The sequence below is a fragment of the Apiospora marii genome, assembly GCF_038362585.1.
Source record: "Apiospora marii strain CBS 49790 chromosome Unknown utg000013l_segment0_segment0, whole genome shotgun sequence".
NCBI classification, from domain to species: Eukaryota; Fungi; Ascomycota; class Sordariomycetes; order Amphisphaeriales; family Apiosporaceae; genus Apiospora; species Apiospora marii.
The window spans coordinates 2,048,250-2,062,643 of NW_027117384.1; the positions used below are offsets into that span (position 1 = coordinate 2,048,250).

The following is a 14,394-nucleotide window of genomic DNA, read 5'->3' on the forward strand; positions in this document are numbered from 1 at the left end:
GATCCGGGTAGTTGCTCATGGGCTTTGCCCATTTGGCTGTATAATAAAAGAAGAAAATGTAGGCCATCTTGGTTTGACTTTATGTGATGATGTGTTGTTTACTTAAAGGTTCTTTAGGCCTGCGCATATTTACTAGCTCGCATGGTGTGAATGTCGCTGTATACTTTTATGCCGAGCAAGTTGAGTCTTATCATTACTCGTCTGGAAAATAGATGGTTTGCAGGGGCCCCTGGATGCAGTTGATAATATTTAAAAGGCAGAAATAGTTATTTCCTGGGATGTAACGTCTTGGTACATATATTACCCACGAGAGCAACACCGCATCATGTAGCTTGCACCATGTCCCTTCTATGTTCGGATCATGCTTATTTTACAGGTGGCACAACAACTACTCATAAGATCAAGAAAGAGATCCTCCTGTGTATAATATAAAGGAGAAGTCGATGTCGCACCTCCCGGGATATGATAGTTACATCAGGGAAAAGGAACGCTTTTTTTGTATTGGTAGCCTTTTGCCTACACCTTATCCCAACAAACAATTTCTTGCTACTCGGCAGGTAACCGCTCAACGTCGACGGGACTGGGGCGCGAATTCTATTTCAGGGGGTCAACAGCACTCGGCCTGCGCTCCACCGGCGAGACCTCCTCCCCCTCCTCTTTTTCCTTGGTCGCGACGTCGTCAGCATTCGAACCCCCTAAACTGGACGAGGCCGAAGCTTCCAGCTGTTGCTTCCGCCTGCGCTGCCTCCACTTGTCGTCGAGCCACCGGCCCAGGGCGAGGACGAAGCCCAGGCACAGCACCGCGATGGCCACGCTGAAGCCGCGTCGGTACAGCGGGCGGTCGTCCTGGCGGAAGATATGGGCGCCGTAGATGCCGGCGATGTTGGCGCCCATGATGACGCTGTTTGTTTGTAATAAAAGAATCGAGGTTAGCAGTTGTATTTGATTTCTAAATCTTTTACGCGGGATGTTTTCTTCTCCCTATAGAGATTTAGGAGCAGGGGCAGGAAATAGAAAGGAGAAGAAAAGGGGAAAAAGCAACGTATAGAGGGAGATTCCTGAGTTTTTGCTACGACTTACCCAGCCATAGCTAGCGCCCTTTGCTCCGAGTCCTTGCAGGCAAGTGACAGCCACGCGATATTCAGGGGGTGTGAGAAGGTGCCGAACACTTGGGTCCAGACCACACCAAAGTAGCGTACGCCGCGGAGGTTGACATCAGTAAAGACTCGGTTGAAGATGTAGCCAAGAAGGTGGCAGAAGAAGCCAAGCATCACTGTTTCGCCGCGCAGGTTGCTATAGTCAGATAGTGAGGTCAGACGATTTTCTTAGCAGGCCACGTCCCGGAAGACGAATAGGGGAACGGTCTTTCTCTTTGTATCAGGAGGCACAGCTTACAAATGATCTGAAACCCAGCTAAAAGCAAAAGATACTGGGACTTGCAAGAACAAACCAACGGCTGCCATGGCGTTGCTGACAAGGTTTCCGAAGCCGAAACTCGTGACGATGGAGGGGGCGTAGGTATCAAAAGCCCGCTGCGGGCCGTTGTTGCAGAGCGTGATGATGAAATGGGCCCAGCACCTCCAGTCGGTGAACTAAGTCGCTTTCGTCTCAGACATCCATTGGCAAAATAGAGAATAGGGGCTCAGTTGGACTCACCGCCCGCTTAAAGGCATCCCTCCCGATTCGGGACTTCTTCCTGCCCTTCATAGGATCATCGAGCAACACGCGCGTCTGCAGAACATGCAGCTCCCGGGCCGTGAACCAGGAGAAGCGCGGCAGGAAGGTGCTGTGGGGGTTCTGGAAGGAGTCGGGCAGACAGAAGCCAAAGACGAACCCGCTGAGGACGGTGAAGGCGCCCATGAGCGCAAACAGCCAGAACCAGCCGGGCTGCCCCCCGACGCCGCGCATGTGCAGGATGCCGTACGCCAGCAGCTTGGCCGAGGCCTGCCCGGCCTGGTTGCCAAAATAAAAAACCATGACGCGCTTGGCCGTCTCGGACCGCGTGTACCAGGTCGAGAGGGTGTAGAGCCCGCCGGGGATGAAGCCCGACTCGGCGACGCCCAGCAGCAGGCGCGTCGCGAGGAAGGGGGCGTAGCCGCGCTGGAAGGACTGGAAGGTGCTGACGAGGCCGAAGAGGAAGAGTTGTAGGGTCAGCCACCGGCCCGGCCCGACGCGGTACAGAATCATGTTGGAGGGGATCTCGGTCAGGACGATGCCCAGGGAGAGCATCTGCTGGCCCACGTTGAACTGGTTCTGGTCGATGCCCACGTCTTCCATGAAGCGGTCGGTGATGGCGTTGGCCATGTTGCCGCGGTCGAGTTCTGGCGCAGGGATATAAGGTGTTGTTAGACAGGGGCATTTGGAACGAGTAAGAAAGGGTTTTTTTCATATAATTACGCAAACAGAAGAACCCGAGAGTGAGAATGGGCATGATGATAAGGTCGAGCCTAGAGACACATGGTAAGCCCCTCAGGTTGAATGTTTTGTACGGTGACGTTATGCCCACTTTCGTTTGGCCTTTCTCTCTTCTTCGGGGGACCAGTCCACCACTCGATTCGGAGTCCCGTTGTCGCCCGTAGGAACAGAACTTGTGTTCATCTTGGTAGAATTTTGTTCAACCATCGTAGTCTCTCGAAATACCAATGTCGAACACCAATGTTCCAAACACTGCTATAGGCATACCGCAGAAAAATGCCTAAAAACCTCACCCTCTTAAGCATTCTTTTGAAGTACCTTTCCCTCCCTACAACCCTCGGTCTTCACCATCTGCTACCATCAAAAAGTTTGGACTCGGCTGATAACGGGCCTGCTTGTCCTCGAAATTATGGAGGCCATAGCCTTGGCTGTTGCTGGGCGAGTCCCATTGACATGAGCACGCCATCCATAGCCCCTTGGCTTTCGGCTGGGCTTGCCTACCGCTGCAACTCGACAAGAGCTGAGGGTAGAGGCCTTGGCATCTTGGCAACACTTTGACGTTTGCATTGGACTCCATGTGTTTGCGACAGTTCCCTCTCATCCCATCACGCCAACAGCGAGATGCGGGGGTCAGCCATGCGAGGCCGTCACCAAACCCACCGCCCATCGCCCATTGCCTTGGGTCTTGGTGATTCCACGAAACGGAACACCGCTATCGGCAATGGCGGTATGGCATGGCCATTGGCTGCTTGCACTAAACCTACCTAAAGGGTAGACACAACCAGCTCATTGCGGCTTCAGGCAATGCACTAAGCACGACATATGATGCAAGCGCAATACGAGACTCATCCTGCTACCAGAATTGCACCTTCGTTCTGATCTCTATTCCAAGACAGAGCCAGGCCTAAGCGGGGCGCAGAACGAATTAGTAATCACTCAGATTGACATGTGAGAGTCTTGTCGTGATGCCTTCCATGATGTTTTCCAGTTTCTAATGATCAATAATTCGCTCTTGACGTAGTGAATACCCAGATGCAAACCATTTGTCAATTGCTTTCGGTAAGTACTCGAGGGACTGGGTGGGCACCTACGGCTTACGAAGGATGCTCAATGCAGCAACTCACCTTCCAGAACGACTTTGACAGCCTGAGAAGGTGAGTGGCGTGAAATAGACCGCACATATGGTCACTTCCATTCCCCTTGAATTGAACCACAACACACACCTGACTTGAACCTGAACTAGTAGGTGACATGAGAGCCCAAGGAGCCCCAAGAGCCTCCCGGATATATTCTTCTTACAAGTAAAGTACGCAGGTCGGTGGCCTGAGTGTTGACCACGTGCTTGCACCCGAAAGCCACATAGACTTGGTGGCAATTGAGTGACTGCGAGTGACTGAGATATACATACCGAAATCCCCAGATACATATTTACATGCATACCAAAACCAACACTGACTGTATTCCCATATCGAGTTTCACGGAGCACTCGATGATGGTCCAAATCTCTCGGTACCCGTTGCAGGCCCGCACCAGGAAAGTTCTTCGGAAGGAAGGTGGGTGAAATGGGATTGGCTAGACCGCGCACTCGCGACGCTTCCGCACAAATTGAAATGCACTGAGCTCAGAGAACTCTATATGCACAATAAAATGACTGACTGACTTCTAGAATATGCGCAGGCACACATATATAAGTAGGTGCGCATCGATAGATCAGGGTGGCTTCGCACCTTCATCTGGAAGATGGGCCAACTCGCTCCCGGAAGCGGTTGAGTGTTTGGCAGTGACCGACTTACAAGGGCAGGATTGATGCGTGCTGGTGCAGGAAGGTGACCACGGAATATCAATACGTATTGCGCAATTGCGTCCAGACAGGACGCTGCAAACTGGGCTCACTCGTCATACATTCTTGCGGTTTCTGGAGCAGCTTGAAAATGCAAGCAGGCGCCGGTAACCTCACCATTAGACACAGCACCATATTGGCCTCCTGCACTTGCAGAAGACTCACGATTTCTTGCTTTTAGACCTATGCTGTATGTAGCGACTGCCATGCTTGTGAGCCACTGGGTCGTCATCTGACGCTGCACTTCCCAACATGATACCTAGAAGCCGCCTTGACTATTGGGCCATCATAAGGAAGTAGAAGGTATTCACCAGCACTTGATTGAACGAGTTGGCTGAGACCGGGAAACGTATAATTAGTCCCCTCTGCCCCGACTCAACTCCTCTCCCAACTCTTCCAGACATCATTCACAACACCACAGCTTCATCACCATCTCTCGTCTTCCATACTTCTCTCTCTCTCTCTCTCTCTGTCTGTCTCTCTCTGTCCCTCTTCTCTTCTAGTCTCTTCTCATCCATACTTTGCCTCTCAACACTCCATCATCTGCTCCGGTCCACCAACATCACATCTCTCCCTCTTCTCCGTCTCACGTCTTCTGGACCACCTCTCGGGACTCGGCGCCTATCTCGTCTTCAACTCCTCCGGGCATCACTCAAATTCCTGCACCTACTCTTCCCACACCTTTCCCTGGTTCATGTCACAAGTTCTCATTTCTTTCGTCTTCAGGCTTCCGGGGACGGCCGAAGCGCACTTATCCTTGCATCACTGACACACTATGCCATCGCATTTGACCATGCTTCCATCCCCTTGTCCACCTACCACTGCCAAGATCTCAGTCGAGCTGGGTCCGCCGAGTCGAGCCGCCTTTCGACCTGCCACGACTGTTATGGCCAGACCTCACCTGCTTCGTCATCATTGATCGATTTTGACTATCCCATTTGCTAAACAGGTGGGTGATGATGACAATTCCGACTTCCATCTGAACTATGATGAGTCCGCACAAGGTGCATCAAATCTGAGCCCACTGTGGGTGGCAGCGAGTAGGGCGCTGACCCCCACAGTCTTTTCTAGGAACCGGTCTCAGCTTTCATCATCGACCTTCGTTGCAATTGTTTGCTTTCAAACAGGTGGGTGATGATGGCAATTCCGACTTCCATCTGAACTATGATGAGTCCGCGCAAGGCGCACCAGATCTGAGCCCACTGTGGGTGGCAGCGAGTAGGGCGCTGACCCCCACAATCTCTCTTCTAGGTGAAGCTTTGTCACCCTCGAGAGCCTCAGTTCGAACCGAGGCGATGGAACAAGCGACAACTGTTGGCCGCAGGCTGCACCTCTTGTTGGTTTTGGACATCATAGGCTCGGCATTCTGTGTACAGATTGGGGGAGAGGCAAGACACTGGGGTAATTTGGTGGTCAGTTTGGATCCTGGATGATCAGATGTCTGTAGCCTGTAGCTGGTAGTAGTTGAGATGTACCCAATCAATCGAGTTTGGCCAAGCTTTTCTGTCACTGTCAGGGTTCTTTCGTCTTGATCCCGTGTTTGATACCACTGATCATGTCTGTAAAGTTGCGACTTCCTGTCCCAGGTGGAAGAGTAAAGCACCAGACACAAGTAGGTAGGTAGGTAGCCAAGGTGCAGAACAATGGAATAGTTGTAGTCGTACGATTGCTGGCATTTCGAAAAAAAAAATTCTCAATGTGTGATGGGGTTGGAGCCGTGGGTTGACGAAAGGTTAATTGTTGATAGGGGATGGGTACACGGGCTTAGATAACGAAATGGCACATGCATCAATCAAGGACATATCAAGATAGGCAGGCACCTAGAGAATAGGCATATAAGATGTACCACTGATTGCTCTCAGATCTGGATTTTTGTGGGACTTGTTCCAACGTTACTGGCTGAAATGCAGCCCAGGGGTTTGGCGCGATGTTGTAATTCCGCTGCATTCTGCGTCATCGGCGAACGATGCGTTGGGCAGGAAGGTACACAACAGTCTTGACGTCCGTTCGTGATGTCCAGGAAACAAAGAGGGACTCAACACGGTCCAGTTGTATGTCCTTTTTGTGCGAGTGCCGTCCGAACCTGCCGAGTCAGAGAGGGTCAGCCAATCCCTGACTGCACCCACGGCCCCTGAGATAGGAATCGATAACGGCAGGTCGGAACCCACCTTCACTTGATGTCACTTTGTGTCCATTGTTCATTCCCTTCATAATAAGTACAACTTTTGGACGAGGATGTTCATTGTTGGATGCCTCTGGTCAAATTGACTTTTTGTTTTCATTGCACTACTGATATTTGCTAGGAGTCTATTCCATGTTCGAATCGCTCCCTGATATGGCCCAGACAACCACCAAACAAGCAGTGACTCACCTGTCTACGAGAGCAGAACCGATGGCCCATTACCCAAATATAATAGAGATAAGTTTCCAGAGCAGAACTCACCTAGATACTCTTAGTTGACCTCAATCATGCTTGAGGCTCCCCATGACTGAACAATGTTCGTGCCTAAAACAGCAATTCGTTAGCAAATATATCTCTATACAAAAAGGACGGAAACAAACATTAACAAGAAAACATAGCAGCTATGCTGTAAAGGGGGCCAGCCTTCCAAAATTGGTCGGCAGCATATCACTTACCTCATATCGGCTGGCGCATGCGTGTGTATACACCACCACTACTGCGTGCTGCAATCGGTGGGTGATTCGATATCGGGATTAGGGGACTTACTTTCTTCGCCGGGAGTTCCCTCTTGTTTCTCCTGCTGTTGCCCCCAGGTACGGGCAAACAGGGCTCCTGCCAGCCCTACGCCGGTGCGGACCTTGGGCAACTGCGGCCTGAGCACCGTGGACGTGGGCTTTTTGGCAGCATCGGCGTCTCCGTCGTCGTTGTCGTCGTCATCGGAGCTGCTGCTGCTGGTAGTGGTGTCGCCATCGATGCTGTGGAGACCGTCGATCTTGTCAATGCTATCGAGGCTGGCGTTGCTCTCATTGTCCGCTTTGTCGTTGTCTCGATTTGAGTCGTTCTCCTGCTCATGCTCCTCGGGCTTAGGCTCCTCGGGCTTTTCGCCGTTGCCGGTACCGGCGTCGTTACCGTTATTGGGGTTGCCATCCGGTTTGGGTTTGTCGTCCGGTCGGGAGGAGTCGTCGTTGGGACCAGAACCGCTGTCAGGGCCAGGAGCATCGCCCGGGCTAGGCCCATTGCCCGGGCTAGGTCCGTTTCCCGGATTGCCAGGATCAGGCCGATCATTCGAGTCGTCCCCGCCGTCCCCCTCGCTAAATTCGAGGTGCCACGCCTTGCGGTTGGCCCAGATCCTCTCAGCCGCGAAAGCAGCCTCAGCGAAGAGCCCGATCTGGTTTAGCAGGTCCACGACGTCGTAATCCCCCCGGCCCTTCTCCTGCAGCTCGCAATTGATAATAACGCGCATGAAGGCATGGTCCGGCGCGTTGATGGCGAACTTGATCAAGCCGATGCAGATCTGACTCCAGGTCGTGACCCAGGTGGGGTCGAGGCTGGCCGCGGCCTCGCGGAACTCAATGGTGTGGCGGTCGTTGTCGCAGGTCAAGGCGCACCCGTACATGTAGAAGGTGTAGTTCGACCGGCCTTGGCGGCTGAACGGGTTCAGCAGCGCCGCGATCTCGCACGAGCTCCGGGCGGCCAGGAGTCGGATCGCGCCGGGCAGCAGTGCCGCGCGCTCCTCTGTCGCCCACTCCAGGGCCTCCTCGGAGGTATCCACGAAAGCATCCCTCATATTGTCGTGCCAGGCTTTCAGGTCGTCCGAAGTGACGTTGGCGCCCGTGCACCGGGGCCGGTGGGTGGTGAACCGACGAGGGACCGACGGGACGGAGAATGGTTCCTGTGGCAGATCGGCGACCCTGTTGGCGATTTCGCGCTGACTCTCCATGTCTTCTGGGTTAGGTACTTCTGAATCGCTCGAGCCCTCTGATGGGGTCGTTTCGGGGCTGTCGACGCGCGAGCTCGTACCCGAAGGCCCTGGCAGCCTTTCGTTAGCGGCGGGAACGGCGAAGTCGAAAGCGTGGTTGGACTCGGGGTACCCACCCTTCTGTATGTCCTTCACCATCTCGTTATATTCATCGTCGCTCATATCTTCGGCCTGTGACAGATTACCTTCGTCGTCTATGAAGGCCGGGCTTTCGGGTTGAAAAGTCAGCTTGCCTTGGTCGTCCAAGAAAGGCTCGAACCTCCCCGATTGCCTCGTCTGCCGGTAAAGAGCGATAGTCGCCGGATCTCTATGGATATACCTCCACAAATTGGACCGCTCGCCGAATCTCACGTCTCCAGAAATGTACTCGCAAGGATATTGGCCGGGGTTCGTTTGGTGAACTATCTCGGGCGCGAGGTTGCCCCTTGCCAGGTTTGACATCGTCCGCATTGGCATGCCCCAGACGTTAACCCGTCGCCAGGGAGGGTGCAGCGTGGCCAGCTGGGCCTCTGCCGACCAAAGCAACGTGCTGATACGTCGGATATTCTCCAGCGAGAATAACCCTGCTCCGTTCCCGACATGGACGTGCATGCCACAGCTTCCATTGACGAGGACGCGATGTTCCCTGGTGAGGCAGTTGATGGCGAACTTGAGAACCTCAAAAGACTCGGGCGTGTCGACCGCGACCGAGCTGTTGATTTCGAAATCCATGAATTTGCATTTGGCGATTGGGGGTTTCCGTACAGACGGGTCCGGAACAATTGCCCAGATTCCAGCGTCCGCAAGGGCGTCTATAGCTACATAATGCTCCATTGTTTTCGGCTGTGAGCATTTAATGCGTATAACCTTTGTCGTTGGAATCCCATGGCTAGCCAAGGTTTCCTCCATCATTTTATGTAATATCGTCGCAATGCTGATACCTACAGGTCCGTTTTCGGGTAATCGTAAAGGTTTCGGTAAGCCCTCGACACCTTCTAACGGATCCTGTTCGTCATGCTCAACATAATGGACGACACCCTCAATCTCCACGCCGTACGTCAAAGGCTTCGGCGGCGGCAAAGGCGGCAACGGCGCTTCCGGGACAGGGGGCTCATCGTTCTGATCGTCCTCTCCCTCACCCTCTCCCTCAGCCGCTCGAGCAGCTTTCTCTTCAGCCTCTCGAATAGCTCGCTCTTCAGCCTCTAGAAAAGCTTTCTCTTCAGCTTCAATGCGTCGGCGCTCGGCTTCTCCCTCGTCGCCTTCCATCTTGTCTTACCTCTACCGGTGGCTCAGTATCGTGAAGCTCTCTGATCAAACCGATTTGGATGGGTTGGAAAAAGCTTTTGGCGGTCTGGTTGCTGGCAAACAACTCACTGCTGGTTCCAACTCACGAATATTTATCCCTCCTCCTGAACAGCCATCTAGACATTTTATATATGCAGCATTCGCACGATCATCGCGCACTTAAGTATTCCCTTCTCCGCTTGGACAAAGGGGGTTCAATACATTTAGGCGGTTGTGTTATGCAACAATGCCTTTGTCGGATGGGTTGTACGCCATTGCACACAAAGAAGTTGTTTTTTACCCAATTGAGCCAGTGGCTGATCCCTGATTGGCTGACCAGGTAAGACCCGACTGTGTGTCCAACCGATGCAAGGAGCCGTGGCTTTGACTGGGAAGGGCTCTGTTCAACCTGAGTGGCAGTCGGTACGGGTAGAAGTGCCAGTGGCTTGGGATAACCCAACTAACGGCAAGGCACCACAGCGTCATTGGAAAACTAGTCAGCACTCTATCCCAGTGCTAATCTGGGTTGGGTTAGTTGCATACGGGTATTTCCTTTGCCGTGCAGTTGCAGCCGTTGTTAGTTACTCGCTTTGTAACCAACTGACTAATACCAGTGCTTGAGACTTAAACTTAGGGACATCGCACAGGGGTACTGCAGTCGCGAAACATTGAATGCAGTCTTTTGGCTGCGTTCCGCAAGAGACGATGAAAGAAGGCAAGTCCAAATGTGACTTACTCCAACCGGGCGAATACTGTTTGGTATTAGTGGCCACCATAGCAGGCCCCATATTGCTAGGACCAGTGACGCTAGGTTCGTAATCGTGTCCGACCCCTCCTGGCCCAAGTCTGTGAGGAATCGTGTTAAAAAAAACACTCGAGAACGTGTAAAGGAGGTTTGGCAATCATTAAAAGGGTTCGCATACGGAGGACAATAAATCCAGGCTGCCAGGGAACCAATTGGCCACGCCATTCGTTACGGGAACGTACCCAACCCAATCTCAACCTTCCATATGAGTCCATCCTAGCCCTCCATTTTCTTCTCTTTTCCTTCCCTCCCAATCGTATTCTCGTCACAGCCAAACCGTAGGCGTTGAGCACAAGATGGAGTGGCTGCAAGCCCACCCCTTCGCGGCCACGGCCGCCGCCCTCGTCACCCTGGCCGTGCTGTACTTCTGGAAGCTGAATCGCGCCCTGCGCGCGACGCCGCCCGAGGTGCTGGCCCTGTCGCCGCACCGCTGGACCGAGCAGGAGATCCGGGTCACGTACCGCCGGCTCGAAAAGGAGCCCCTGCGCTGGGCGCCGCACCTGCCCCCCGCCCGCCCGGACCGCCGCTACGTCGTCGTCGGCGGCTCCGGCGGCGTCGGGGGGCAGATCATCCTGCACCTCCTCGAGCGCGGCCAGAGCCCCGAGTCCATCCGCAACATCGACTTCCGCGCCCCCGCCCGCCCGGACATGCTCACGGGCCCCGCCAGCCGCGTCGGCTTCGTCCAGGCCGACATCAGCGACCCCGCGTCCGTCGAGGCCGCCTTCGCCGAGCCGTGGCCTACCACCAGCAGTGACAACGCCAATGGTCAAGGTGGTCTGACCGTGTTCCACACGGCGGCCATGATCGTGCCCAACGAGCGGCGCGAGGCGACGTACGACCGCGTCGCGCGCGTCAACGTCGAGGGCACGCGGCACGTGGTCGAGGCCGCGCGCCGGGCGGGCGCCTCCGTCTTGGTCGCGACCTCGTCGGCGTCGACGGCGGTGCGGCCGGTCGAGTACCTGTCGAGCTGGTTCCGGCGCTGGCCGCGCCACTACGTGCAGGTGCTGGACGAGGCCGACTTCGACCGGCCGCTGCGGCGCCACGGCGAGTACTTTGGCAACTACGCGCGCGCCAAGGCGGCGGCCGAGCGCATTGTCTGCGGCGCCAACTCCCCTGGCTTTCGCACGGGCGCCATCCGCCCCGCGAACGGCATCTACGGCTCCAGCGTCGGCGACCAGCTCGTCGGGCTCTGTCTGCGCTCCGGGTCCTTCCCCAGCTGGACCCCCAATATCATCCAGAACCTCGTGCACGCGAGCCACGTCTCCATCGGCCACCTCCTCTTCGAAGCCGCCCTGCTCGACCACCAAAACGACAAAAACGAAATGCCCGGCTGCGCGGGCCGCCCCTTCGTCGTCACCGACCCCAACCCGCCCCCCTCCTTCCGCGACATCTACGACGTCTGCGAGACCCTCGCCAAAACCCCTTGCAAGGTCCAGGTCCTGCAGCCGGCGCCGCTCCTGCTCGTCGCGTACGCCGTCGAGCTCTGCGACGCGCTCGGCCGGCGCCTGCCGAGCCTCTTCGGCTGGCTGCGGCCCCGCGGCGAGGTCGCGCTGCTGATGCCCGCGACCTTCTCCGTCTCGACGCACACGCCCGCGACTGACGCGGCTGCGCAGCGGCCCGTTGCGGCGGGCGGGCTGGGGTATCGGGGGGTCTATACTACGCTTGAGGGGGTTTGCCAGCAGGTGCTTGACTGGAACCGGGAGCACGCGGGGGATAGTAGTAATCACAACGGCAGCAACGGAGGTTTGGTGGGAGATGAGGTCGAGGACTTGGTGGAAGAGGTCCGGAACGTGGGGACTATGCCTGCGGCGGTGGGGGCTTGAGGCGGGCAAAGGGAAAGTATCAGTGTCACATCGCACAGGCACCCAACTCTCGGTTTTCTCTTGGCTAAAGTAAAGTAAGCACGCACCTGAGCAGGCGCAGTCACGCCTGTGTACCGTATCAGTCAGTCGGTCGACCTAGGTGACCATGATGCCTTCATCACTGCGCATGAACTCGAATTCTTCTCACCAATTCTCTTCGGTCTCTTGATTCAATAATACATGGTGAATTGTCTTTGTTGTCTTTTTTGGTCTCCCTCACATTATGGACCCCCCAAACGCCAATACAGTTATTTGCTGCCCCTCCTCTCCTCTATACATCATGACGAAACCCTGTAACACAATTATCGTACAAGTCCAACACCACCACCGCATGAGTGTGTAGCCAAATGAAAAAGTTGAAACCCGGGGGGGAAGATCTCCCCATAATTATTGCTCCAAGCTCGGCCTCCTGCTCTCCAACGGACTGACCGTCGCGGGACTAACCCTCCCCGAATCTCCTCCCCCTTTTCCCTCGCCGCCAAGTTTCCCTTCTTCGTCGTCCTCGGGCGAGACGGGGCTCACCAGGTCATCCGCCGCCTCGATGAACCGCGAGCCCCGATGGCTCGGCGCCGACACCAGACTGAGCCTCTTAGGGTTCTCGGCCACCGGACTGTCCTCGATGGGCGACACGGCCCCGCCGTCTTGGTAGGTGCTGTTCCGCGGCGGCGGTTTTGTCGAGACGCGGATGTTGCTGCTGTCTCTTCGCGGGTTGTTGCTGTTGATGAAGCTATTCCTGTTGCTGTTACTACTTGCGACGGCGGCAGGGGGGGGTCAATGCGGAAGCAGCAGAAGGAGCGGCGGAGGCGGCGCCGTCGATGCCGCTCACGCGCCGGTCGACCTCGGCATTGAACGCCGCGTCAATGGGCGACGCAGGAGGCGCAAAACTGAGACGCGGGGATTGGAGCAGGCCCTTGGGCGAGGGGGGCTGCTTTTGCTGCTCCTGTAGTTGTTGCTGCGAGGGCGATACGCTGCCGCCGCCTATGGGGGATTTCGGTGGCGGCGCGGGCGCGAGGCGCGTCTCAGGGACCGCGGGGATCTGCAGTTGCGGGATTTGGTTGGTGCCGGTGACGCCGCGAGGCTCGCTGAGGCGCCGCTCGAGGTCCACTGCCGAGTCCGCAGGAACGGGGGCAGGGGTGACGAGCGGAAGGACGGGGTGCGACTCGAGCGGGTCGGCGGACCCCAGAGGCCAGTCCGGGCCGTAGCTGCGGCGGGCCGACTTGTAGCGCGAGAGCATGGGCGAGGCGGGCTGTTCGGGGATAGTGGAGAGACGCAGACGGGTGCGCAGACCGCCGCTCTTCTCATGCGAGGTCGGGCTCGGGGCCGAGATGAGGTCTTTCGTAATAATTTGCTGCTGTTGCTGCTGTTGCTCCCGTTGCCGCCGCCGCCGCTTGGCCAGCAGGACGAACGCCAGCACGGCCAGCGCGACGAGGAGGACGCCGCCGACGATGGCGCCGACGATGGCGCCCGTGGGGCTCGTGGACGGCGTCTTGCCGTCGGGGTCGCTGGGGGTGCTGTTGACGGGGCTGACCGTCACCGCCGTCGCGGACGGGTTGGCCTCGGCCGAGGTCGTCGGCATCAGCTCCGGGGGGAAGGGGTACATCTGGCCGTACATGGCGCTGGTGCCGCACCCGACGTTGGTGAAGGTCTCGCCCGGCTCGTCGTGCGTGGTGAAGTAGTACGTCACGCATGCCGGCAATGACTCGGCGCTACTATACGAATCAGTTAGCGATAAATAGTAGATCAATAGGGCTTGCAATTCGCAAGACCCGGGAAAGCCCTTACCAGCACAGTGTATGCGCACCACAGTATCCGCCGGCGCCCTCGGTATAACCCCGACAGGTCGTCCAGATGCTCGCGCTGCAGTCGGCGGGCGAGCCGGTGCAGCAGCCGCGGTGGTCTCCTATATTCGTGCAGTAGCCCGCGGAACATGTTACTAGCAAGCAAAAGGAGTGTTAGCATCAGCTGAAAAGCAACGACCACTGTTGCCATGGCTCCCCCGTGACACAGGGTCCTTATGACTTACATGTACTCTCCGAAGTGAACCCGCAAGTGTCGATTCCCAGGGCGAACGACTCCGAGGCCGACTCCAGCATCATCACCCGAAGAGGAGGCGGCGGCGGCGTCGTCTGCGGCGTCGGCCCCGGCGAGGTATTGGACACAGCATCTGCTCGTGCTGTTACGGTTGCGGCTCGTATGTTCATGGTTGGCCTAACCAGGTTCCCGATGCCAGGCATCTTCAGGGGGGAGATATGTATCTATCTACCGGGA

The 14,394-nt window shown here is 56.2% G+C and overlaps 4 protein-coding genes across 4 annotated transcripts; 1 reads left to right on the forward strand and 3 right to left on the reverse strand.

Annotated features, from left to right (window-relative positions):
* Window positions 1–594: 594 nt before the first annotated feature.
* Window positions 595–2,622, reverse strand: PG985_015772 (uncharacterized protein; the record flags this gene model as incomplete). The annotated part of the gene is made up of 6 exons (XM_066835538.1): window positions 595–901; window positions 1,081–1,293; window positions 1,396–1,592; window positions 1,657–2,321; window positions 2,398–2,447; window positions 2,507–2,622. 6 exons carry the CDS (start codon window positions 2,620–2,622, stop codon window positions 595–597), a joined length of 1,548 nt encoding a protein of 515 aa, XP_066676741.1.
* Window positions 2,623–6,930: 4,308 nt separating this feature from the next.
* Window positions 6,931–9,441, reverse strand: PG985_015773 (uncharacterized protein; the record flags this gene model as incomplete). Its single annotated transcript, XM_066835539.1, has 1 exon — window positions 6,931–9,441. The coding sequence occupies one exon, from the start codon at window positions 9,439–9,441 to the stop codon at window positions 6,931–6,933; it is 2,511 nt and encodes an 836-aa protein (XP_066676742.1).
* A 1,119-nt stretch (window positions 9,442–10,560) lies between these two features.
* On the forward strand, window positions 10,561–12,087 carry PG985_015774 (3-beta hydroxysteroid dehydrogenase isomerase family; the record flags this gene model as incomplete). Its single annotated transcript, XM_066835540.1, has 1 exon — window positions 10,561–12,087. One exon carries the CDS (start codon window positions 10,561–10,563, stop codon window positions 12,085–12,087), a length of 1,527 nt encoding a protein of 508 aa, XP_066676743.1.
* A 426-nt stretch (window positions 12,088–12,513) lies between these two features.
* PG985_015775 (uncharacterized protein) lies at window positions 12,514–14,327 on the reverse strand (the record flags this gene model as incomplete). The annotated part of the gene is made up of 4 exons (XM_066835541.1): window positions 12,514–12,817; window positions 12,873–13,835; window positions 13,909–14,059; window positions 14,150–14,327. 4 exons carry the CDS (start codon window positions 14,325–14,327, stop codon window positions 12,514–12,516), a joined length of 1,596 nt encoding a protein of 531 aa, XP_066676744.1.
* Window positions 14,328–14,394: the final 67 nt, after the last annotated feature.